General features: G+C 36.0%; 1 protein-coding gene across 1 annotated transcript; it reads right to left on the bottom strand.

Moving 5' to 3' along the window:
• Positions 1-455: 455 nt before the first annotated feature.
• Positions 456-23,887, bottom strand: EREG (epiregulin). The gene is made up of 6 exons (XM_032261118.1): positions 23,783-23,887; positions 22,871-23,057; positions 8,667-8,753; positions 7,104-7,227; positions 5,785-5,934; positions 456-3,855 (listed from the first exon to the last, which is right to left on the bottom strand). The coding sequence occupies exons 1-6, from the start codon at positions 23,885-23,887 to the stop codon at positions 3,774-3,776; spliced, it is 735 nt and encodes a 244-aa protein (XP_032117009.1). The 3' UTR covers positions 456-3,773.
• Between the last annotated feature and the right edge of the window lie 2,305 nt (positions 23,888-26,192).

Genomic DNA, 26,192 nt, shown 5'->3' with positions numbered 1-26,192 from the left:
TAATTTTTTGTGGGAAAACAATTGCAAAATAAAAAAAAAAGAATGAGACTGACTTCCCAGTGTAGATTTTGAATGCATGATGTTCAATGCATTTTTATTTATTTCATTTTTTTCAGTTTCCAAGAAAAATAAATAAAAATTAACAATATCTTGTAAATTATCTATATTCTCCTTCAATATCTTAAGGTACACAATTATCAAAGCTGATATTGAACACAAACAAATTGATACAATTCAGTACTCTGATAAAATTTATAATCAAATAAGTTACTTTAAACTGCATGCAATACAACTTTATGTTCCATAACATCTTTAATAAAAACTGTATACCAAAATGGCTCTTTAAACTTAAAAAGTGCAATTACAGAGTGCAGAATAAAAGGAAAATACATTATATTGCATTTAACATCATCAAATTTGAATAACAGATGTTTAAATAAAATCATTCTTTTTTAAAACATTAAAATATACTCCAGAAATACTGTTTGTACAAGTTGTTACTCCCCTTTCTCCCATATAAACACGAATTTTTTAAAAGAATATATTGGGTGGCAAATTAAAAACGTTTTGTTCAAAAGTTTACAGAATGGATATTGGAACAAAAATTACAAAGTGGGTTAGATACAGGTTTTTAAAAACTGCATTTTTGAATTTAACAGAAGTCAGACACTAGAATCATGTATTTGCTGCTAAAAGTTGATTTGATACCTGGTGGTGATTGAATTTGGTTTCAAAAACTCATAAATAAAAATCTGACTTAAGACATAGTAATATCAGTGTACAAGTTCTCCCATCGCTTTGACTTTTGGCAGAGAGATTAGAGCAAAAGAATGTTTAGGAGAACAGTGAAGTTACATTGTATTATATATGTTTAGCACAATATGGAAATCTCAATTTTAAGGTTAAAGCTTGAGTATTAGTTATAGAACTTAATATTCTTGGTTAAAGAAAAGGTTAACTGGGTTATTACGTGGCCTTGGTGGAGACCATAAATTATGCATTTGTGGTTGCTTTGGTTTTCAATACACTGAATATACATCATCCTTTCTAGAAATATATATAGTGAGAAATCTGTAAAATTGGGAAGAGAGACTAAATGCAAACTAAAATCTTTCCATTGTGGACATAACACATGAGCTCATGGAAATCAGTTTTTATGTTTAGTCAGCACCATCCTAACTAAAACAATTATTTTTGTTTTATTTCCAGCCATCAAAAGTAATGTGGGTCATAATTTATTATTTAATGTGCATTTATAAAAATCTAACTATTTTAGGGGAATATCAGTTATTGAATGTGTTACCTTTGAATGCCTAGTGAAGCATTCCTAAAGGTAAAAAATACTAAAATGACTTGTTTTTAGGAATTGAGATACTTAAGATAAACTGACAAATCAATTATTGAGATACTTATAATAAATCTTTGTAAATGAAATAAATGGATTGCAGCTGATTTCTTGAATAGTCAATAGATTTTCTTTGAAACAGCGAAGTTCACTGAAAATACGCAGACTCAATTCACACCTAGTAAGTGTTGGTATCCACAAGGGACTGATTCCAGGCTCGCCCCCCTGCACATATTAAAATCAGGCACAGATGTTCAAGTCACATATATAAAAGGACATAATGTTTGCATATAACCTACTCATATCCTCCCATATACTTAATCTCTACATTACTTATAATACCTAATGTAAATGCTATGTAAATAGTTGTTATTTACAAATTTACAATATTTATATTATCATTGGTTTTTATTTGTATTTTTTTAAAATATTTTCCATCCTTGGTTGGTTGAATCCATAGATGTGGAACTAGCCAACCTCTATAGATACAGAGAGCCAACTGGAAGTATAGTACTTACAATGTGTTCTTATATACTTTGACTTCAGCTATATTAAATAGGAAGCAGGAATAACTTTTTAGATCTGATTTTTCTTTTCTCTTGTTTCTAAGTTTTCTATAAATGGTTAATAGAGCAACAGATGATGGTAATTCTATGATCCATTGAGGTTATGTATACATACATGTTTGTGTATGAATATATATACAATATGCGTATGCATATATAAACAATATGTATATGAACACACACACATAAATGTGTGCAGGACACACATAAATGTGTGTGTGTGTGTCTGTGTGTGTGTGTGTGTTTGTCTGTTTTCCTAATAGTAAGGGCCAGGGCGAGGACTTTAGATGATATTCATGTGATTACACCAGGGTATATAATACATGGATATTCATGGGGGCAAGTCCTGGCAGCTGATGCTCCAGAGGTTAGGCAGGGGTTATTATGTCTTTGTCGCCCTAGCACATGCCAGGAAAAAAGTGGAGGAAGAACAGATCCTCCTTGACCTGGTATGTGATCCAGGGAGACTACCCAAAGGTTTAGCATTCAATAAAGCAGCCTCCCATAAAATCCAAAGGTGGTGGCAGCAGTGGCTCCTTATGCAATAGTCCAAAATACTCCTATTAACTCACTGAGACCTATGGACTCAGAGTGCAGAAGAAACCTTTGTCTCTTCCAAAAAATAAGCAAATGTCAAAAAAATGAGCCCTAATTTTCATCTCAGACTCCATAGGAAGGTGTGTTTAAGTTTTTACGTTTTCAAATCTTTCAAATGAGATTTTCATTTGGAAAAATACACTATATTAATTTTTAAGTTTTTTTCCCACTTCCTGTATCAAGATACAGCTTTAAATATGTAACTTTAAATTCTAGAAGAAGTCACTTACTGAGCTGTTTTAAAGTTAAAACTTTCTTGAATAAAAGATGAAATAACTGTTTTTCCATCTTAAGACAACATATAGAATTATTGTCTTAATATATTTTAAAATAATAATTAGTCCATCAAATTTTGGACTGTGATTAATGTTAGAATTCAGTAAATCCTCTATAAAAAGAAATATTCTAAATTGAAGCACAAATGTAGGCTTCAAGTGTGGACTGTTTTCTAATTGTCTGATGAACAACAATTATCTCACATAAATGTTGTAATATACAAAAAAAGGAACATTGTGAAGCTGTGAAATGTCCTCTACTTAAATAAAATATTATATAAAATTATTTTTCAATATATTTTACATAGACAGAATCTGGCAGATGAGTGACTAGCACCAGTAGGAGTACTGGGTTGGCATAGGGAACGGTCCACTGCTCCTCCTATGACATGGAGTTTAGTCGAGACAAGAGTGAAGAGACCATAGGGTCCCCAGGGTTAGCTTGTTTCAAACGTCTAGTGTTTAACACAGAACATATATTTGCTTCTCCCAAATTCCAATTGCATTATTGTTTTGATATGCGACGTCATGGTGTCAACTAACATATCAAACCATGGTACAGTCAAATCAATTACCATTGATTTGAGGAGTAGAAAAAAATATACTTACTAAATTGATTTGACTATATATTTAGGCTTACACAAATCTGTCATTTGCTGACAATCCTTGAGCTATGACCTGGGCATTGCTTACTTCTAAGCACTGTGCAACAGGCATATAACTTTGAAGCTTTCAATGAAGCATTTAGCTCAGGAAATCACCTGTTATAAAAATATCAGTTTTCTTTTGATATTAAATATTTTCTGCACATTATACATTAACAAATAGTCTGTCAAAAATAAAACAAAAATAAAATTATTTTTCAAGTATATTAAAATACAATGCTATTGACATAACACTTGACCCAACATAAATATTATTAATAAAATAGGAATATTAATATTAACTGGGCACAATGTTCATCTCTGCCCATAAGTTTTATGGCACAATTCAGACTTGCGGCAACTCTGGATCCCCTAAGGTAACCCTCTCATATTCCTTCTTCGGTTCTTTGCTTTTTCGATTTCTGTACCTGGAAATATTCACAAATGAAACTGTTAGCATTGTAGTTAACATTAATAGGAACAAGTATGTTACATATGGACTTCAAAGGCATATTAACATAGTGTCTCCCAAATGACAAAGGTGCACAGATATAGGTTGGACGAGGTTAAAAAAAAAAAAAAGGGGAGGGGAGGATGAAGAGTTACTGTGCTGTAGTCAAACAATTTTGGAATGAAATGATAAAATACACTTAAAAGACTTCTCAAAGTCTTTAACATGATCATGAATATTGTGAAATTCCAAGAGGCATGTGACTACATTTAAGTCTGAGTTTGGGGTTTTCTTTTTTCTGTCTCTCTTTTTCTTTTTTCTTTCTTCTAAGGAATGCATATTTTGAATATCATGCTACATTAATACACCCTGACCATCACATTGATATGATGCTATCACTAATCAAAATAAAAATAACATTTGTCAGGCACAATTTGGTGACCTGCAATGTTCTAAGTGCTATACATGCATTATTTATTTTACCCTCACATTTGCTGTTACTATCCTCATCTTACAGATGAAGAAAGTGAAATACAAATTGGTTATACAGAACGTGCCCACGGTCACATAGCTAGTTTTCATAGATTTATCATAATTAAGAATCTTCTTTCATTTATTCATTAGTCTATTTTTCTAATATTTTTAGTTTATTTTGTCCGCATTTTGGAAATGAGGCTCGTAGCTTTGAGGAAACCACATCATGTCTATGCTTACTGGAAGAATATGAATTAGAAAGCATTCATTCTTAACTCTGACATTTATCAACTATGTGAGCTGGGACATGTGAATGTACCTCTCTAAGCCTCTGTGTCCCATTTATGAAGGAAAGAATTACGGTCAAAGATTTTCAGGTGTATTTTAGTTTTAATAACATTCAGTTCTGTCATGGCAACTTATTAGGAAAGCATTATTATTTGTTGGTTATTTAGAATCAAACATAGGCAAAATAAATTTAATCTTATGAAAGTAGCACACTTTCAGACCTTTGAAATTAGAAATGCACTACTTTCACAGGAAAGTAAAAACTGAAATCCTCATTGAGTAATTTGTACCTTTCTCAAAATAAGGGTTTCATGGAGACATTTTAAAGGGAACTGTTATTAATTAATTGACACTGTTCCCATCCTTTGCCCCTAACTCTAAAATAAAAAACTATCAAATTATAGTTTCAATGTTTACTTTCTATTTTTCTGTTTTCAGCTCATGACAATAATGTACATGAGGATGAGGTATGACTGTTTTGGGTAACTGAAACAAAGTATTTTTTAACAACCATTTTTTTATAATTGTCTTGAAACATTTCCACCAACCTTAAACTATAAGATTTCCAAGCTTCTAAGGTTATTTATTAATTCACAAGGCTTTTTTATGAAATAAAAATTTGACTTAATGAATTAAATTCATGTGACTATAACATTAGCACCTTTCCTATGATTCACTTTCACATGAATTATCATGTTACATACTAAAAGCGGCCACCCTGTAACTAATGTAGGATAAAAATTTCTGTCCATATTTTATAAAGAAAGAAACTGTTACTCCCAATTTGACTTATGTAAGGTCACATAGTTAATAAGTACCAGAGCTGATAATAAAGTTCAGTCCAGATGTTCTGCAGCAAAAAAAATCTTTAAAAAAAATAATTTCAAGTTATTTCAGATTCAGGGGTACATGTGCAAATTTCTTAACTGGGCATATTGTGTGATACTGAGATTTGGGGTACAATTGATCTCACCACCCAGGTATTGGGCATAATACTTAATAGTGTCTCAACTCTTGTAAATATAATTTGTACAGGTTTGATCTTATCTCTCTAATACTTTATCCATATTTTTACCCAATTTATAGGTCTACATTATGTAAAAGTAATTTATAAAAGCAGAGTATAAAAAGCACAGTGACTTACCATCTGCAGAAATAATATGTGGAACCGACAACGATGATAAGAAACAAAATAATAAGAATCACGGTCAAAGCCACATATTCTCTGCTTAAAGGTTGGTGGACGGTTAAAAAGAAGTGTTCACATCGGACACCAGTATAACCCACTTCGCACCTGAAGCAAAATACAGAACAAGGAAAGATCAGTTATTTAAAAAGGAAATCATGATTATGAATTAGTTTTATAAAGACTAACATCATACTATATTGCAAGAAATCATCAACATTTGTTAAAGGTTGTAAAGAGGATTTCAAAGATTAACCTTACAGTTGGGCCAATAATGATAAAATGGCTCCACATAACTCTTGGGCTAAATTGTGGCATTAAAATGACAGTTGTGTTCAGCTGTCATGGTGGCTGACGGTCCACAGTGGTGTTTTGTAAGTTGTCTAAATCAGTGGAACTAATTCTTTTTTTGTTTGTTTCTCTGTTTGTTTTTTTGAGACGGAGTCTTGCTTTGCCACCCAGGCTGGAGTGCAGTTGCGCAATCTCGGCTCACTGCAACCTCTGCCTCCCGGCTTCAAGTGATCATCCTGCCTCAGCCTCCTGAGTAGCTGGGATTACAGGTGCCTGCCACCACACCTGGCTAATTTTTGTATTTTTAGTAGAGATGGGGGTTTCATCATGGTGGTCAGGCTGTTTGTGAACTCCCGACCTCAAGTGATCCATACGCCTCGGCCTCCCAAAGTGCTGGGGTTACAGGGATAAGCCACCATGCCTGATCTGAAATCAATTCTTAAAACAATACCTGAAATAGAAGCTGAAGGAAGAGATCCAAAACAGAGAGACACCATCTTGGCAAGTGTTAGATGCATCAAAAGCCCTCCCTGCTCTACGCCTCTGACATATCTGTACAATTTGAAAGATACTATTTACTCCATAATCTTTTAAAAAGTCAGTAAAGTTTCTAATAATATATATATATTGCATTTAACAGCCCATGGAAATATATGGTAATTTTAAAATATAGAAATACTATAAAATAGAGAGTAAAACTACATTTATCACATGTTCTCACTTACAAGTGGGAGCCATAATGTGTACACATGATCATAGAGAATGGAGGACTAGACCCTGGAGACTTCAAAAGGTAGATTTGGTGGGAGGAGTTTAAGGGATGAAAATTTACCAAACGGGTACCATATACACTATTTGAGGGGTAGGTACTCTAAAAGCTCAAACTTCACCACTACTCAATATATCCACTAACAAATCTGCACTTGTTCGCCTAAATCTATTTTTTAAAAATTGCGCACTGTGTTTGTTTATTTCTAGTATATTACCTGCAGTAGTTTTGACTCATGTCCACCAGGTAGATGCACTGTCCATGCAAACAGTAACCATTCATGTCATAGCTACACTTTGTTATTGACACTTGAGCCACACGTGGATCATCTTCTGTCTGAACTGTGAAAGAAGTAGAAAGTTGAATATATTCTGTAGCCTTTATGGAAGAATTACTCTTTCATAATAGTAACCACTGAGCTACTTCAACAAAACAGGTCAGATGCCAATCAGTTGAGGAGAATTTTGAGTAGAAGTCACTATAGTTATCACAGCCCCTAGACCAGTCAATAAACACTTGAATCCAAAGGAAAATGTCCAACAGACTAAACAGAACAAGATGAAGTGGAAGGATTTCATCCTCAAAAGACAACCTTTAAGGGTAGAAAAGGCAAATTTAACACACACACACGTCATTATCCTCCAAGCGGGTATTTCCTTCTTCAAACATAATGTGTCTAATTTTTCTCAAGTCCCAAAACAATTCTGAAATCTGTTACTCCCCAAAACAGTTGCAAGCTCAAGCTCATACCATTAATTAATTCAAAGAATCTTAATTCTACAGGGGATTTTTAATCAGTATAGCTGGCTTTGGTGTATGTTCTCAAGTTGTTGAGGTTACCATTAGTGAAATCAACCGATGTCTCCCAATATCTCTAATAATGATACCTGAATGCAAACTAGACAAACCCTAGTGAGAAAGGCCTCTGTTAGACAAATACAACAATGAAAACAGAGGCCCTGTGTAAAATTCACTTTAGAAAGTTTTAGATACCAAAATGTGAAAAATGCTTGTAAAATTATTTTTGAAATAGCAATTTGATTGTAATACTCTTGCACAAATAACCAAAGAAGGAAAAAAAAAGGTGATGGGGGGAGACTGACCAAACCTCCAAAAACCCTGATGATCAGGGACAAAAGAAAAGGTAAAGTTGTTGTGGAAAATATCTTGTTTCCTCAAAATAACTCAGTTATCTTGATTCAATAGCTCAGACTGAAGATAAAGCTGATCCCCTTTGGACCATATCTGAAGTCCACAGTGCTCGAGGAGAAAAACTGTATTACTTATGTTTGTATCCCTATGCCTTGGCACAGTGTTTGGTGCATACTAAGTACTCGATAAATGTTTTCTGAATGAACACTGTGCCTAGAAAGAAAAGACCATCATTTGTTCTTCTAACAGGAGAGAAAGAGGGTAGAAAGAGACAGATAGGGAGCCTACTCTGTACAAAGTTTTCCTGTTTTGCCTGGAATCCAGTCAGTGTGGCCTCTGACGATGGTTTTGCAGTAAAGCACAAGGAAATGGCCAAGGGAAATCCAGTATTTTTTTGGTCCCTATCTCTTTACAGTCAAACCTGTGTATATAATTTGTCTGGTCCCTCTTCTACCAGTTGTTTTTTTATGTAACTTTTTCAGAACATGAGTTTATAAGATGGTTTAAAAAGTAATATAGCAGCTATTCCTACCCTTTTCTCATTGCCACATACTTATAGTATTTGAGTTTACATTTCTGTTTAAAAATGTGTAGTCTCTTGAGGCCACATTGACAATGTCGGACTTACCTAAAGCTGTGCAGTTATCGCTGGACTCTCCTGGGATACATGATGGAATCACAGTTGTACTGAGGACTGCCTGTAGAAGATGGAAACCTATTTATGAAGAAAAATCAAATATATAATTAATTTGTTAAGGAAAGAAATCTTCATTAAATTTCTACATAACTGCAGTACTTATAGAGTTGTTCTGTTTTAAGGATTTGGTCCATCAAAACCACAAAATAAAATAATTCATGGAAACAGACATATAAAAGAAAATACAAACACTAGCAGCAGCTATCCTGTTGAAGTATAAAAGCCTTGGCATTATATTCACGGCTACAGACTTGACCTGCTCTAAACATTTCACAATAACATTTTCAGAGATTTGATTTTGAAGTTTGGTTTCTTAAGACACATTATCGGTTGGAGAATTCCCACTATTTTAGTCCATCATGAATTCAGAGAAATGCTCCAAGGTAGATCCCATCACAAAAGAAGTCTCTAAATAAAAAATCAGTTCCCATTTATGGTAACAGCAAGAAACTCAACCTAAGAAAGATTCATATTGATTTATGTACCTAAGTTACTCCTTGCATTGAATTACACATGAATATAGATTTTAATTAATAAAATCCAAGGTAGGTAAAATCAAAATATATCTCATCTAATATGAGGAGGAAAAGCTAGGCCAAATGAACTGTACTGAGCCCTAGAATCCAGTTTCTGTCAGCACAAGAAGAATTTAAATCAGCTGTTTCATCAAGTGTCTTCAGTGAAAAGATAAAATGTTGAAATATAGGCATCAGAATGACTCAGATAGTTTCTGAATTATATAGAAAGCATGATAAGGAGAACCCTTTTAACTGCACACATGTTTACTTAAGAGCATGTAGTTGCTTCTGTTTAAGCTTTAGGTATTTGCACTTCAACCAATCTTTCCAGTTTATTTGAGTAACTATCATATTGTAAATCCTAATGGTAGTGGTAGCAGTAGTATTAGCAGCAATTAAGCTCTAATTACGGAATTAATTAATGACTTCAGCTTGCAACTGCTCTGAGGAGTAATGAATTTCAGAAATGAGATTTGAAAAAAGTTAGACATATTTTGTTAGAAGAAATGAATAGTACCTACTGTGGGGATAATGACATATATGTTAAGCTTGCCTTTTCTACCCCCTAAAGGTTGTCTTTTGAGAATAAAATCCTCCCATGTTATTTTTGTTTTCTTTTGTCAGTTGGACATTTTCCTTTGGATTCATGTGTTTGTTTACTGGCCTATGGTGCGTGATTACTAGGATGATTACTAGTCATTTATTACTAGTCGTTTCCTACTCCTGAAAATTCTCCTTGACTGATTGGCAGCTAGGTAAATGTAATCTAGGTAAAATAGGAAAATATCCTATCTCATATGATAAGGAATAGGGATGCCAGATTAACCACACTGAGAATTCAGTTTCTGTAAGTACAAGAAGAGTTTAAATCGACCTGTTAAGTTGAGGTAGCTAAGTGATAACTGTTATGAAAGGATGATTAATCCCTCCATAAAGACAAGAGAAAATATTCAACTTTCCACATCTTTCACAGCTCAAACAGAAGATGATCCATCTCTTGAACATGCACTGTGTACCAGTGATACAGTTTGGCTCTGTGTCCCACCCAAATCTCATCTTGAATTTCAATCCCCACATGTTGAGGGAGGAACCTGTAATTCCCATGTGTCAAGGGAGGGAGGTGATTGAATCAATGGGGATGGTTTCTTCTATGCTCTTCTCATGATAATGAGTGACTTCTCGGGAGATCTGATGGTTTTATAAGTGTTTGGAAGTTCCTCCTTCTCCTGTCTCTCTCCTACTGCCTTGTCAAAAAGGTGCTTGCTTCCCCTTTGCCTTCTGCCATAATTGTAAGTTTCCTGAGACTTCCCCAGCCATACAAAACTGTGAGTCAATTATACTTCTTTCCTTTTATAAATTACCCAGTCTCAGGGAAGTTCTTTATAGCAATGTGAAAACAAACTAATACAACCAGGTATGGTTAAATTCACATCATCTCTATATATTATTTAGTCCTCTCAGTGCCAGTTTGAGGAAGATACTATTATTGTCACCATTAGAAAAAAAACTAATGTATAAAGAGTTTAAATAACCTTTCCCAAGGATACATATTGTTAAACGGGCCACTTTTTTGGAACTTGGACATGAGCAGTAATACTAGAGTATATTGTACATCACAGACAACAAATTATGGTAGACGGAAGTAGAGTATTTAACCCAACATAGAGGCCACAAAGTATGGTGGAAAGGCAGTCTTCTGAGGAAAACTTGAGCTAGGTGATCTTGAAAAAATTAATTTACTTTTCCGGGTCTTAATTTTTCCTATATTATAGATTTTTTGGGAGAATATAGTGAAATAAACTAATATTTTTAAGTGGCTGACATATCCCATGAATGTTCCTTGACTCTCAAACTCCAGCCTCTGGTTTTAGCAGTATATATGTTGACAGTGCCCTCTACTGGCTTATAACAAGTTTGTAAATCTCTGTTACATGGTACTGTAAAGCATGATTTAATTCATGCAATACAGGAATTTTATTTTTTCCCAATTAGAGAAGGCTTGTATCTGTTAAGCTGATTGTATTTTTTTGGGTTCCGAAAACTAAATTAACATAGGCATCAGCATCATAATGTACAACTTCATATATCAAATTTCACACTTTATTCTGTGAAGTAGTTATTAGTCTCAGATATGCTCAGTGAATTTAAATTAAAAGTTTGTCTAAGATCACTTATGACTGCAGAAGAGAAGAGTTATGAATTTTCTTTTGACATCATGTCTCCTATTCTTCAATGATTTGAAAATACTGTTGTCTTTAAAGGTTTAGAATTATCTCCTCCCCATTCAATGTTTTTCCTACAATATAAATGCTACTTCAATTCTTGTTATAGAGCCAGAACAACAATGACAAAACAACAACAAAACATGTTTATTGAATGGCAAAGAAATAGCTAAAGCCTAGATTTCATTGTCAGTTGAACAGAGTCGAAAACTATTCCGCTAAATTTTTTATGGAGGATAAGCAGATTCTCATTCAAGTCAATTTTACTTTATATCACAATAATAATTTCACTACACTTTCACTACTGAGGAATTAAATCCTTTAACTATTACAGTTTCCTCAATACAAATTGGAGTTTTAGTTGCATGTGCTTACATCCTTGACATTCCTATTCCTACATATTTCTTCAACTGAGGAAAGCTTTTGAGGAGACATTATCCTTTCTATAGAAAAATGCTAGCGAGGGAAAAAATGCACATTTGCAAATAGTTTCTCTATTATTTGCATAAACTAAAGCCTAACCTTTCCTGGTTGGAATTGCTTCCAATTGCAACCTGCAATTATTATAGAATCCAACTAATTATTTTGGGGTGTTGCTTTTAGTCTTCTTTTTTAAAGGGTTTTAGTAGTTGTTAGTCTTTCCACTGTTGAAACTTTGTTCCAGTTGTTCAGGCCACAGGTGAAATATTTGTCTTTGTTAATTAAAGAATGTTCAGCCCAGGGTGTGCCTCCACAAAAACTGGGCTTTCCTTACCTGTGACGCTTCCTTGGACACAGTCCATCACTCAGGATAGTTTCTATGAGACTTGCTGCATTAATCCTGCAGCAGGATATTTTACAGGTGGAATCGTATATAATTTTAAATGCTCCTTTCAAATTAAGGTGTATAAATGCAATTCCATTGTGGATCAATGTGGCCAATAAAACAGAAAAAATAATTCCAAGTCATGTCCAACTGTACAGCACTATTGCTTTAAAACAATAGTTCTTAAATGTTTCTGCAATATGCCTTTGCTCCCAAACACTTGCAAACTAGGGTAGAAGGGTGAATGGGATCAAATGAAGGAAAAATGTATCTCCAGAGAAATATTACATCCACTATCCTGTTACCCTTAAGAATCACTAGTCATTATTTTAAAGAGTCATGCAGGGAGGGAATAAATGCTAAAGCCATATGTATATATTTCCTTAATATCAAGTTTTTTCATGATCTTAGTGTTGTTTGAACATAACTTCTTCAGGATCGGACCTCAAATATTATAGCTGACTTTTTCATCCTTGACAATGGATTGTTGCTAAGCAAATAATTCACTCCGATACTAAAGATTTTAGATAGTGTCTATGTCAAAAAAAAAAAAAAAAAAACCAAAAAAAAAAAAAAAAACAAACAGACCTGGTGGCATTTCTGGTCTGGTGACATTGGTAATTAAGATACAAAGGAATTTCTCGCCAGGTGATATAACACAGATGATCTGTAAACTCAAAGTTGGCAGTTGGCACTTCTTTTACAATACAGCTACAAAAATGGGAATGAACTCAGAGGCCATTATTTCTATCAAAGCTCCAAATGGGTTTTAGGAATGTGAGCCTCATATATATGTATACCTTCATTTTTCAGGTTATGTTTCAGTGAAATCTCAAATATGCCAGCAGGAAGTGGTGCCAGTGACTCACAGGATACAAATCGCCTCTTCCCTGTGAGTCAGGGCCAAGCCTACACCCTTACACAACATTGGGGACCACGTGTGGGAGAGGTTGAGCGCCATCACAGGAATGGGAATAGCAGTAAATGTCGTGGGCCCTGGAGCACTAAGAAGTGGTTGCCCAACAGTCAGACAAAATGCCAGATGTAGAAAATGTACTTCCTATTGAATATGGTTTCTTTTGGCCTTGCTTCCTTTTTATTTTTAATTATTTTGCTTTTTGAGGCTTTTGCTCAGTTGACCCAGACTGGAGTGCAGTGGTGCAATCACAACTCACTGCAACCTCGAACTCCTGAGCTCAAGCGAACCTCCCATGTTGGCCTCCCAAAATGCTAAGATTACAGGCTTGAGCCACTGTACCAGGATCGACCTTGCTTCCTAAGGATTGCACTGAGGGCTCATCCAGAAAGAGGCCAGTACAGAGGAGTCTAGGATTTGGTGACTGGCTGACCAAGCCAAGTCAGCAAAATCAATTGCAAATCTTAGGGTGAAATGACTTTTCTGGAAAACAACCAAGAAAATAAAAATAAGAACACATGGACACAGTAGGGGGGAACCTCACACAGTGGGGCCTGTCAGGGGGTGACTGGCTAGGGGAGGAAATAGCAGGGGATTGGGAGGCTAGGGAATGGATAGTATTAGGAAAAATACCTAATATAGATGACGGGGTGATGGATGCAGCAAACCACATGGCACGTGTATACCTATGTAACAAACTTGCATGTTCTGCACGTGTACTCCAGAACTTAGAGTATAACAAAATTAAAGTGATTCAACATAAAATCAGATAGATTACAGAATAAAAGGAATGCATCTCATTTTCCCAATTTAACCTTTTAGGTTATTCAGACCAGAATAGCAACCTTGTACTGAATCTTAGCATTTGCTCAGTCCTAACACATAGGAAAATCCTCTTTGTTCAAACTTTTGCTGTGGTCATATGCCAACCTACGCACAGCCTGTTCATTTTCTACCCTCTTCCATGGCAGTCTGTAATTCTAGAATTTGTCTATAACATAGTAGGCTTGTTGGGTCTTGAGTGCTTTTAAGGAGTGAATATTCCTTCACTGCTTTTAGATGTCTTTTTGTTTTAAATTAAATTCCACTATTTGATAAGCTCTTGTTTCACCTTGGTCAAAATAACTGTAAAACTCTTTAACAGCAACCTACTTTTCAGAGAGCATGTGTGTGTGTGTGTGTGTGTGTGTGTATGTATAACATATTTAAAAATGTATAGAAAACTAACCTTGCCTTCTGCCAGCAATAATTCTATTCCTATATATTTTTAATGTTAGCGTTGTAACTATACTCATTAAGATCTAAATGTAAAAAGTATCTATAGCAGTTTGAGAAAAAACATTATGAAACCCGAGGTTAATTTAATAACACTTTAAAAATAATTATTTACTTTAATTTTGAGTTTTAAAAAATAACCATAGACTCTTCCTTGTCAAGTAGTAAAAATGTTAATATGTCATGTGTTTCAAGTTATAAGCATTAAGTTATACTCTCCAATTTAGGTAGTCATTTCTAAACCATATTTCAAATGTTACTATATTTCACTTACATATTATCATATAATACTATACTTAAAGCAAGTAAAATAAAGAATCAGTGAGTCAAAGTATAAGGGAATTATCTAATAAAGAATCAGTGAGTCAAAGTATAAGGGAATTATCTATTTTGCTCTAAACATGAATTTAAAGATGTGTATCTTGTTTATAATGGAAGTGTTTCCAGAATGCAGGAGAATACATACCAACTCTTGTGTAAAGAGTGCAATTTACATTAATCTGAGTGTTTTGGAGTTTGGTGACCAAAAGCTCTAAAGGTGGGTCTTGCCTCCCCTAAAAGACAAAGATTCATTTCTAGAGTACTATTTCAAATTTTCTGTTGGAAACATATTGTTTTCCTCAAGGTAATCTTACATAAGAAGAGCTTTCTATAACCTTTTCTACCTTGACTCCCTCCCATCTGGCTTCTCACTTCTACTCCTATAAATTCAATTCAGAAATTTAAATTATTATTACATTATTATTCCAAAAGAAAAATCTTCTAAGGGTGGAACAGTTTGGACTATAAATGTCTGCAATTTGCGTTCTTCTCATTATGGTCACATTGTGGCATGAAGCTTGGATATTTAATGGCATTTTCAGAAATATATTGACTGTATTGTTTTCTCTGTATATGCCTATTGCCAAACATAAATCTGCAAGGGTAAAAGTTTTAATCAGTGAGCACACACACAAAAAGAGAAAGTGAGTACATTAAAGATGATTTCAAAACACTCAAAGTTAATTACTTTTTATTCAGAGAATATACATAATGCATCTCACACACCGGAGGCTGCTAAGGAATTCTACTTTCAGATAATATAGTTTATGAAAATATAGTTTGGGTTGACATTGGCAACCTTGACTTCAGGGAGAGCCACATATGCCTCCATAGCATGATAGCAGGGTGGGAAGGGCTTAGTTACAATCCAATCATCAAAAAAGGAGGGCAGCTTACCCTATCCTTGCTTTTAGTAACTACATGTGTCAAATAATATTTATTCAACGAACATCTATTGAGAGTTGTCTACAGGCAAGATATTAAACAAAACACTGAAAAGAAAACTGATACAAGAGACAATGTTCCTGCCCTAAATAGACTTGGAGCTGGACACCTAAGGGTGGTAAGGAAAGGAGATAATTTATAGATGATGCCAAGGTCCTAGTCAGAAAAAACAGAGAATGCTGATGTTATAAAAAGAAGAGACACAGGCAGGACAACATGTGGTGGCGTTTGGGCATGAAGGCATGAAGGGAGTGAACACCTGTGAGTTTAATGTTTATCTATCGGTATTACCTATTTATATTTCTGAGGCTGTGGGGAATACAGTAAAGGAATAAGAATCTATCTGGAGATTAGGAGAAGTCCATTTGAAAGTCCTATGAGAAGATATTAGTTTTAAAGGGATGAAAGTCATTTAAATATTCCAAGGGAAATAATATGGAACGGAAAGTAACAGAACTTTGAGAAACAAGTGGTAGAAAGTAGACAGAAATGGCCAGGAAAAGAGAACAAGAAATTAGAGAAAAAAGAAAATTAAATGTGCTGAGAGCTAAGACAGTAGAGTTGCAAAGGAGGTAGAGGGTGGTTATTAAAGGAATAATCAGAGAAAATATTCATGATTCCATCGTAAATAAGACTCATTATTAGATGTGAATGGTGTTAAAATCAGCAATAAATATTGCTGAGCTGATTTTTAAACAGGAAAATGCGCTTTATATTTGTATCCAGGTTATCATTAATATTAATTTTCTCTTGGTAACTCAGGCATTAATTGTCCGAACAGTGAATTGTGGGTAGAATGTGTAACTACAATACAAAGGTGTATTTTATGTGTGTGTAACTACAATACAAAGGTGTATTTTATGTTATTGATTCTCAACTGGGAGCAATTGTGCCAACCCTCGTTGGCAAAATTGTATCCCTCGTTGGCAAAATTTCTCCTGGGAACCATTGCCATCATATGGCAATGTCTGGAGACTGTGTTGGTTGTTACAATTAGGGGATGCTACTGACATCCTGTGGATAGGGACCAGGGTTGCTGCTAAACACCCTGCAATGCGTATGACAGCCCACTGCAACAGGGAATTATTTAGTCCCTTATGTCAATAGAGACAAGGTTGAAAAACCCTGCATTAGACTCATGAGAAATGGAATCCAGTTCTAGCTCACATACTTATTTTGTTTCCCTGAAACTGAGTGTCCTTATCTCTGAAAACAGAGACCAAGGAGTGAGGGTGGGGTAGAGGGTGAGATGAAGTTTGGATTAGATTTCTCTAAGGTTTCTCTAATTTCTAATACAATGCTTCTCTATCTGCCACTGGCAGTCATATCACTGCCACTTTATTCAGTTATATCACTGCTTGGTAACCCCTCTCTCTTCCTCCCTCTCTCTCTCTAACACACACACACACACACACACACACACACACACACACACACTTGAATTTTAGTAGGCATATCTTCAGTTAACACAGACTAAAATAAGAGATAAAATGTGAAAAGAGGGAAGAAAAAATGTTAGACTTCATCAGAAACAATAGAATCGAATTTTCCAAAACTATTACTTAACCTCAAAATATTTTATATTTTGCTTCTCAAGCACGTTTTTCAAGTACAGCTAATTGAGTATATAACATAGTGGTGAGAACTCCGAATAAACTATCAATATAATCATCCATCTAGCAAACATTTATTGTGCTTCACATAAGCCTATCACAATAGAAATGATAAAAGATGACTATACCACCAGCAAGGAGGGACAGGGTTATACACACACTTACAGTGTTGTGTGTGGTGTGACAGGGGCCATAGGACAAAAGGAATGGGAAAGATGCAATGGAGGGTCAGGGCTTATTAGAGAAATGCCTAAAGAAGTGGATCCTTTTTCAGTCTTAAAGCATGAGTACTTCACCAAAGTAGAGAGTGTCTTGAGGGCATCTACAGTAAAGTGTACAGCATATTCAAACGGGAAGCCTTACGTGCTGTGTAGCAACTGTTTCCTCATGAGTAAAAAGGGAACAAAAATACCTTTCTGGCCTAAAAAGGCATCCTAAGAACCAAATGAGGCTTTTTCTAAGAAACCATTTTGATAATGACAGTTCTAACTTTAAAAGTATCTTCTATTATTTCATAGTATCATTTTATCCATTAAAACTACATACAATAACCTGACAAGACAGATATTATAACCTCCCTTTTGCAGATGAGTACCTTACGAGGACTCAGAGATAGTAAGGATCAGAGAGAAATCGCTCTTGATGAAAGTATGAAATTAAAAAAAAAACAACTGAGGCATGAAATCTATGTTTTATACACTATACACTATGCCTCAATTTAAAACTATAAAATTTACATATATAAAGGTAAGTGTGTGTGTGCATGTGCATGTATTAATCACTTTCATGCCTCAAATCTAAAATAGAGAATTTTTAACCTAAGATACTAAGATTTAACATTTTTCTTTCTGAATATTATGTTATATGTATGCATATATGTGTCATTTTGATAATGACTGCTCTAATTTTAAAAGTGCTTTCTATAATTTCATAGAATCATTTTATCCATTAAAACTACATACAATAGTAAGGTTATATATATATATACATGGATATATCTCCATGGAATACATCCATATGTTCGTGGAATACTACTCAGCCATTAAAAAGAACAAAATAGTGTCTTTTGCAGCAAATTGGATGGAGCTAGAGGCCATTATTCCAAATCAAGGAACACAGGGGTGGAAAACCAAAAACCATTATAAGTGGGAGCTAAACTACGAGTACACAAAGGCATACAGAGTGATATAATGGACTTTAGGGACTTAGAAGGGGAAGAGTGGGAGGTGGGCTAGGGATAAAAGAAAAACTACACATTAGGTACAATGTACACTACTCAAGTCATAGGTGCACTAAAATCTATTCACCGCTATATAATTCATCCATATGCCAAAAAAACCACATGTACCCCAAATGCTACTGAAATTTTTTTAAAAGAAGAGGGAGGATAAACCTATATATTAAGAGTATTATGAGATATATCAAAAAATCCTCTTTTTCTGGACACTCATCAAATCATCCTGAGTATCATAAACAGTTTCCTGGCAAATTAAATCATTACTTTAACCTAGAAGGCCACTCAACACTTATGTGCCCTATAACTAAACACCTAGTCTTACGTAAACTGCATCTCCAGAGGACGCTGAGTATGTTGCATTACTTCATTTTTTCAAAGGTTCCAAAATTGCCATGTCAAGGCAATGGCTGTCAGACTGCTCCTCCCTGAGGATCTCTCCTATTACACCACTGGGAAGCGTTCTCATTGTCTCCCAATGGAATGTTCCCAGCAGCAGTTACAGCCATATTAATTAGACAATTTGAATAGGCCTACATTCAAAGTAAAGATTGACAGATGAGGAAACCCCACCTTAATTTACAGTCTCCTTAAAGAGGATTTCTTACTTGGCATTTGCATCTTTCAGGTGACCATTAACAAGGAAATGGGAGATTCTTTTGCAAAAATGGAGAGAAAACATTCAAACTCAGTTTTTCCAAAGTGATTATGAGTAAAAAACAAATGAACAACAACAACAAAAAAAAACAAGGAAGTATGTTTACATTCTCACTGTTAATAGAAATGGGCTACAGATTCCAAGTTGGTCCCTTATCAATGCTATATTGAATTCACAATAATATAAAAAGAATACAAGGAATAGGGCTGGGCACAGTGGCTCATTCCTGTAATCCCAACACTTTGGGAAGCTGAGGCGGGCAGATCACCTAAGATCGGGAGTTGGAGACCAGCCTGACCAACATGGAGAACCCCGTCTCTACTAAAAATACAAAATTAGCTGGGTCTGGTGGTGCATGCCTGTAATCCCAACTATTCAGGAGGCTGAGGCAGGAGAATCGCTTGAACCTGGGAGGCAGAGTTTGCAGGGAGTCACGATCCAGTCATTGCACTCCAGCCAAAGCAACAAGAGCGAAACTTGGTCTCAAAAAAAAAAAGAAATACAAGAAATAAAACACATGTAAGTTACCCTATTTATTGCTTTGCTTAATGTAAATCTTGGAAAACATAAAAATCAGGACCCCAGTCAGCTAACTTCAATGACTGCTTTGTAATGAAAATCATATCTTAGGAACTGTGTTGATAAAAAATTATGAACGCTAAATGAAAATTCAACATACTTTAGCACAGCTTAAGAGAATAGTCATGTTTTATTTGACTGAGAATAGTCTATGACTATTCTTAAGAGACTAGTCATGTTTTATTTATTTATTTTATTTGCCTGATTTTGCACAAAGGGTCAGAAAGCCCATTTGTGCACGTGCTGTACCTATGAGAGGATCTAAGCCCTGGAGCAGCCCCAGACTCCTCTGGAACTTCTCTTAGAATCTGCTATGCTTATTACGCTCCTGCTAAGCCTGAGTCTCACTGGCTCTTTCCTCATTATCACAGAGTGACCTGGCCATTTACTATCTCTGAGTCCTTGTAAGGTACTTGACTTAACTGGGCTAATCATATCTACCTCACACAGTTATTTTAAGAAATAAAGGAGAGGATATGTTTAAAGCACCTAATACACAACATGGCTGGCACACAGTGGGCATTTAGTAACTGTTAGTTCACTTCTCAAGTCCTGGATTTGGGTCCTAGTGCTGAATCAGACACCCAATTACCCAAGACGCTCACATGGCAAGACCATGCAGAAGGTGGTGATGGTGCTTGGTCAAAATCCAGACAGGAAAGGCCTATCATTATGTTTTCTGACAAGATTTGTCATCTCAGGCTGTGCCAAGACTTAGGTAACTCATAAACTCTCATGGTCAACAGAAATAATCAAAGATAAGCCTATTGTTTCATTGAGATTTATGATTCTCACGTTTTCAAAAAAGAATATCTCTTCTGCTTACTTCTGTCTCATTGATGAAGTAGGACTAAATTGTCTTGGAGATGTCATTCAGGAACATATTCAAAAACCCATGTGGGCATGAATAATAATGTTTGATGTTAAATAGAAAGCCCCTGAACATAACTGCAGAATTCAAGGTAAAAATTTCTCCTCCTGTCTTTAGAAAAATCACAGGATTAAAAAAGACAATTCTGCTCTAAAATTATAGATTATTTAGAAAAATGCTATCAAGTATTTGAACTCTTTTACTTATTGTTCAGTAGGCTAAACGTGCTAGCAGCTTAGTGTGAACTCTCATTTTATTGCTCCTTTTCTATGGGAAATTTGGTCATAGTTCCCCAATTTATAAAACAAAAACATCAATATCAAACACGTATAAAATGTAAAAGTAACCAAATGATTGTGTGTAGCAATTTCAATCTGCACGTGTTAAGGGTGGAGGCTGGAGCTTTATTCCCTAGGCATAACTATGTATAAATTCTACATAAAGCAGTTATAATATGTATGCTAAAATTTAAAATAAATCTCTCTCTCTTTTTTTTTTTTTGAAGGAAAGGTTTTGGGAAAAGTATTTTTAGAAAATCTTTTGTTTGGGGAAAAGAATACAATTTCAGAAATAACAGGTGGTCTTGCCAGAATAAGGCTATGGGCCCTGCATAACTGAATAGAGTTTAGAGATATAATACAGAACTTCAAACAGGAAGTTTCTTAGTGGCAGAGAAATATCCAAACAAACTGGGAAAACAGAAACTGACCTAACTCATTTGGAAATGGGCTTGGCAGCTGACGAAATAGATGAACTATAATTAAGTAATGCAATAAAGGAGGTAAGCACTTTCATGACAACACAAACACACACAACACACACACTGGTAGGTAGTAACCAGGTTATTCATAGGCTCTTGCTGTCTCAAATTAGAATACTCAACGAGACACCCAGAACAGACATGTGCATTGTTTAGATGCAATCTTACATGTGAGAGAAAAAAAGTGCTAAGTTATTCTGACCTCGAGGTTAATTTCTAACTCTAGGAAGACTGTCACCTTTCTAATTTAATTCTTTTCAAAACAAAGACAGCAAAGCCACATTGTTTACTAAGACTCCTCTAGCAAGTAGCTCAGTTTTGGCAGAAACTACATATCTTGTTTCCACTTGTGTTCCTGGACTTAGACTTGTAAGTTTCAACTATGCATAATATGCATTTCATTAGGTCTCTCAACCGCTGAGATAAAGTGTGTCAAAATAATAATTTAACAGTCACATCCTTCACAGGTAGAGTTACAGTGTCTCGGGAATTAGCCTCATTCCAACTCCAGGGAGAATATGAAACTGGTGGTAACTTTTATTTTCTTATTAAGATATTCATACTCTTTCAAATTCCTTAAACTGAAGTTTAAGGAATTAGAAAAAAGTGATTTTTTTTCAAACTGAAAGACTACTTAGAAAAAATTTTCCTTGCCCACTAGAACTAAATCATCTTAAATAGAAAGACTGGCATTAAAATACCTTCAGCGATCATAGGCGTCGGGGTGCAGTGCAATTAGCAGCAAGTGCAGAGTGCTTTCTCCAGAGCCTGCTTGGAAGGCTGCAGGGGAAAACGGAAGCAGCAGGTGTAGGGGCGAAGGGCGGTGGGGAGCGCCATGACTTACCCACGCCCTTCTGCTCCAGGTACCCTCCACCAGTGTTTCATTTCTGTTGCGTTTGGAGCTCAGCCAGCTGGCACTGGCGCATACCAGCTCCCCCAGGAAAGCTAAACCAAGATAAATTATAGTGCAAGACAGAGGAGTGAGCTTTTTCCCCCACAAAAAAAAATTTCTTATGTTTGGGTCTAGTTTCTATTCTCCACTCTCCAACAAAAAGGAGCAAGACATGAAATGTCAACAGTGCGTTCCAGGACTTTAGATTTCTAGGACAAGCAACTTAAAACAAACAAACAAACTTTTCGACCATTTTTATTTTGCTTGATGAGGAGATATTTTAATTCATGCATAACATATATGCCAATAATTAATTCACCAACAAAAGGCATTTTAACATGGATCCCCCGTCCCCACCTCCAGTCCCACTATAGGGAAAGACAGACTCACATAACAAGACATAATTTTAAATGAAGCACACTTGAACCCGGAGACAATTCCGTACGTGTCTAATGACAAATGCGCAGGAGCCTTCCTTATTTGTCTCCTCTTTGGAGAGGCGGGAAGCCGGAGCGGGAGAGCTTACCCAGGCAGAGGAGCAGCGCGGGGACCCTGACAGCACAGAGCCTCTCCATCCTCCTCCCCGCGGGCGGCGGCGACGGGCGCGGGCGCTGGGGCTGGTCCGGGGGCGGGAGCGGACGGGCTCGTGGCAGTGGCTGGAGCGGCGGAGAGCCTGGAGCGGGCCACACTGCCGTGTCCCTCTGACACTGGAACTATCAGGCAAGTGAACTCAACTGTCCGGTGCTGCGAACTTTATACTGTTCTCTGGAGCCCCTCCCGGGCCCTAACGGGGTGAGGTCAAGAGTGCCCAGAGTTTCATAATTGGCCCGAGGAGGAGTGACAGGAGGACCGTCCGGAAGTCATCCTCCCTTTTTGGAGCACTTGAGTGTAGTGGCTGAGGAATGAAAAAATGTCCTTCTGATTGGCCTGGGACTACTCCCCAAACTTTTCCACCTCCTTCTCGGAGGTGGGGAGCATGGACTAGACGGGTGGGTTTGCTTTGTGGGGTCACCTGCCCTGTAGTGGGTGGTTTTGGTTGCTCAGAGTGACAGACATAACTTGAATCAGGCTTTCAGCTGAGGCTGGCGTTCCCAGTACGTGCTTTTAGAGAGCTGTGTTTGTGACTTACTAACCTCAGCCACGAAAACTCCCATACTTGAAGTCTGTCAGTGATTCAAGCGCCCTCCTTGCATTTAAACGCCACCACCCAGAAATGCCTTTCCCATCTCTGCCTTCCTTCTGAGACCCCTGCTTCTCATGTGGCTCAAGCATTTACCACCTCAAAGTTGAGTCCTTGTGAAGAAAATCCCTGTTATTTTTGTTTTCTTCTGTTGTATTTGCAATCTATCAGGTTGCTGCTTTTGATATAACTTCCTCCTAAATAGTGTCTTCATCCTGTCATTCCTTTGTACAAAACCTTTCGATGACTTCCCATTACGTTTTGGACAAGGCCTGCCACAGCTCCCACTACTTCCTTACGCAACTTGCCTGATCCCAGCAAGGCTGGAAAACTCTCTAAGCCTTTGCTCACTCCCACTTTCATGCCTAGGCTGATGGAGTCATACTTTGAGGGAATGGCCACTTTTTAACAGAATTAGTCACATCCTGCTCAAATTCATGGTTCTCCTCAAGGGCCTAGGCTTCTTGGGCTTATGGATCCCTTTTTATTCTGATCTCTTACAGCTTCTGTCATTTATCTTCTCCTAGCCTCACAGAAGTCTAGGCCTGGTACTTTACACCTGGAAAGCGACTTTGTATTACTTAACTGTTTTTGTTTTTAAGTCCTATGTTCAGCTCTGTACTGTGTAAATTGTCTATCTTTTTACTGCATTCCCCTGTAGGACCTAAGAACTATGAATCAATTCAGCAGTACTCATTTGAATGGGAATAGTACATACTTGAATAGAAAATGGTATCTATTGGATGGTAAGTAAATTCTTACTGCCTTCCCCTGTAGGACCTAAGAACTGTGAGTCAATTCTACAGTACTCATTTAAATGTAAGTAGTATATATTTGCATAGAAAATGGAATCTAATGGATATTAACTCCTTACCTTTCTATTTCTACTTTTTAAAAAATTACTATTGCCATTCCTCTTTTTTGTTTCTGGCTTTTTTCTCCCTTACCCTAAGGCCCTTTAATGTCCACAGCGCTCCTGTTAGTAACAAATACTTCATCATTTTTTCAGGGGTTAAGATTTAAACTGTCTTCCTGTGAATTCCTGGACAAGTTACTTAATCTGTCTCAATTTCCTCATATGTAAAATGGGAATAATAATAGTATCCAACTCACAGGAAAATAATGAAAGTGCTTAGTACAGCGCCTAGTACAGAGTTAGTGCTCACTAAAAATACGTACCATTATATGCAAATGTTGATGCTTAGGATGGTGGTACTTGGTAGTTGGTCAATATTTGTGAGTTAAATGAATCAGTGAACAGTAAGATAGATGGAGGTAGGCTGGATTCCTAAGTCTAGCTTCCTAATCTATCAAGAAAGCAGGCACTGCGTGACTTCTCACTTAATTGCTTTTTAGGAAAAGAAGAAATGAAACCAAGGAAGATGATATTAGAAATGGGTTATAGCTTTGGTAGGGATCCCAACTTTCATAAATTAGAATGGGAAAAAGTGACTTTTATGGTTACATAATGGCTTTGGTCCTACAAATTGAATCTGGAAAAAAAAATAGTCCCAGTGGTTGAGGAATGAAAGCAGAATTCAAATGAATGGAGTGTCAACTGGGAGCATTTTCTTGCAAAGAGTGAGAGCAAGAGATTTTAATCCTGATTAATGTCTTGTTTCTTTAAATATAATGTGTTTTATGCTGAAAAGAAAGATGGTAGGGATGCGATGGGGAGAATGGGGTCATGCTGACAATAATTGACAACAGTCACCTCTGTGGTATTGATATGTGAAGAGGAATTTTTTCACTTTGTAACTGATGCCTGCCAGCATGAGATATCATCACTGTGAAAAAAATCCTTGTGCTTGTCTCAAAATTTTCCACAGCAATGTGCTCTTCTGTGGGCTGATTTTATATGATGTGAAGAAATCTTTTATTTATTGGTTCTATGTTTACTCAATTTTCTAGCCATTAGATTTCGAGAATGACTCCACCATGACACATCAGAGGATTTGCCCTGCCTCCGCAAAATAGTATTCTTCGTCTTTTTTTTTTTAATAATTGGTAACAATTTTCATTAATTGTTCATTTAAATAGATATACATAGTATGAGTTATAATCATAATTCTTCTTAAAGGCACAAAGCTTATTTAAAGATAGAATAGTTTGGGAAGAAAATAACCAAGTCATAGAATTTTCCAACTAGGAAGTGACTTTAATACATGAGCAACGTCAGCAATTCCTAGTTTAAGACATACTAGGATTCCTTTCTAAGGGGTTGGTAAATCTAAATATTATGTATAGACTAAAAACACACATATTTGTATAAATCCTCTTTTAAAAATACATTAAGCCTCTATAGTAATTAGTAACGTATTCATTTTAAGTTGATACTGAGTTCATAAAGGCTGTGGGCCATGTGTTTTTTAACTGATATAGGGCAAACATGTAAGCAGTGTTAAATGAGGAAGAGGAATCCTGCAGAAAATAATTCTTTTAAATTAAAAGAGATTCCTCTCATGAGAAAAATTAGGAAATCCTAGACTGGGAGCACACACACAGGCTCTAAACTGATATCAGTATTAAACCTATTGTAGACTGCAATCAGTTGAAGCCGTGGGCCTTACCCATAGAGCCAGCGTTTAGCAACATACAAGGACATATAACACCTTACAATTCTTCCAACTCTTTCTTTTGTCAAGGTGTTATTTCTTCTGACTATAAC

The sequence above is a fragment of the Sapajus apella genome, unplaced genomic scaffold (assembly GCF_009761245.1).
Source record: "Sapajus apella isolate SASKATOON/1434 unplaced genomic scaffold, GSC_monkey_1.0 scaffold121, whole genome shotgun sequence".
Lineage (NCBI taxonomy): Eukaryota > Metazoa > Chordata > Mammalia > Primates > Cebidae > Sapajus > Sapajus apella.
Note: the sequence above shows the minus strand (reverse complement) of the source record. Positions and strands in the feature narration are given on the sequence as shown.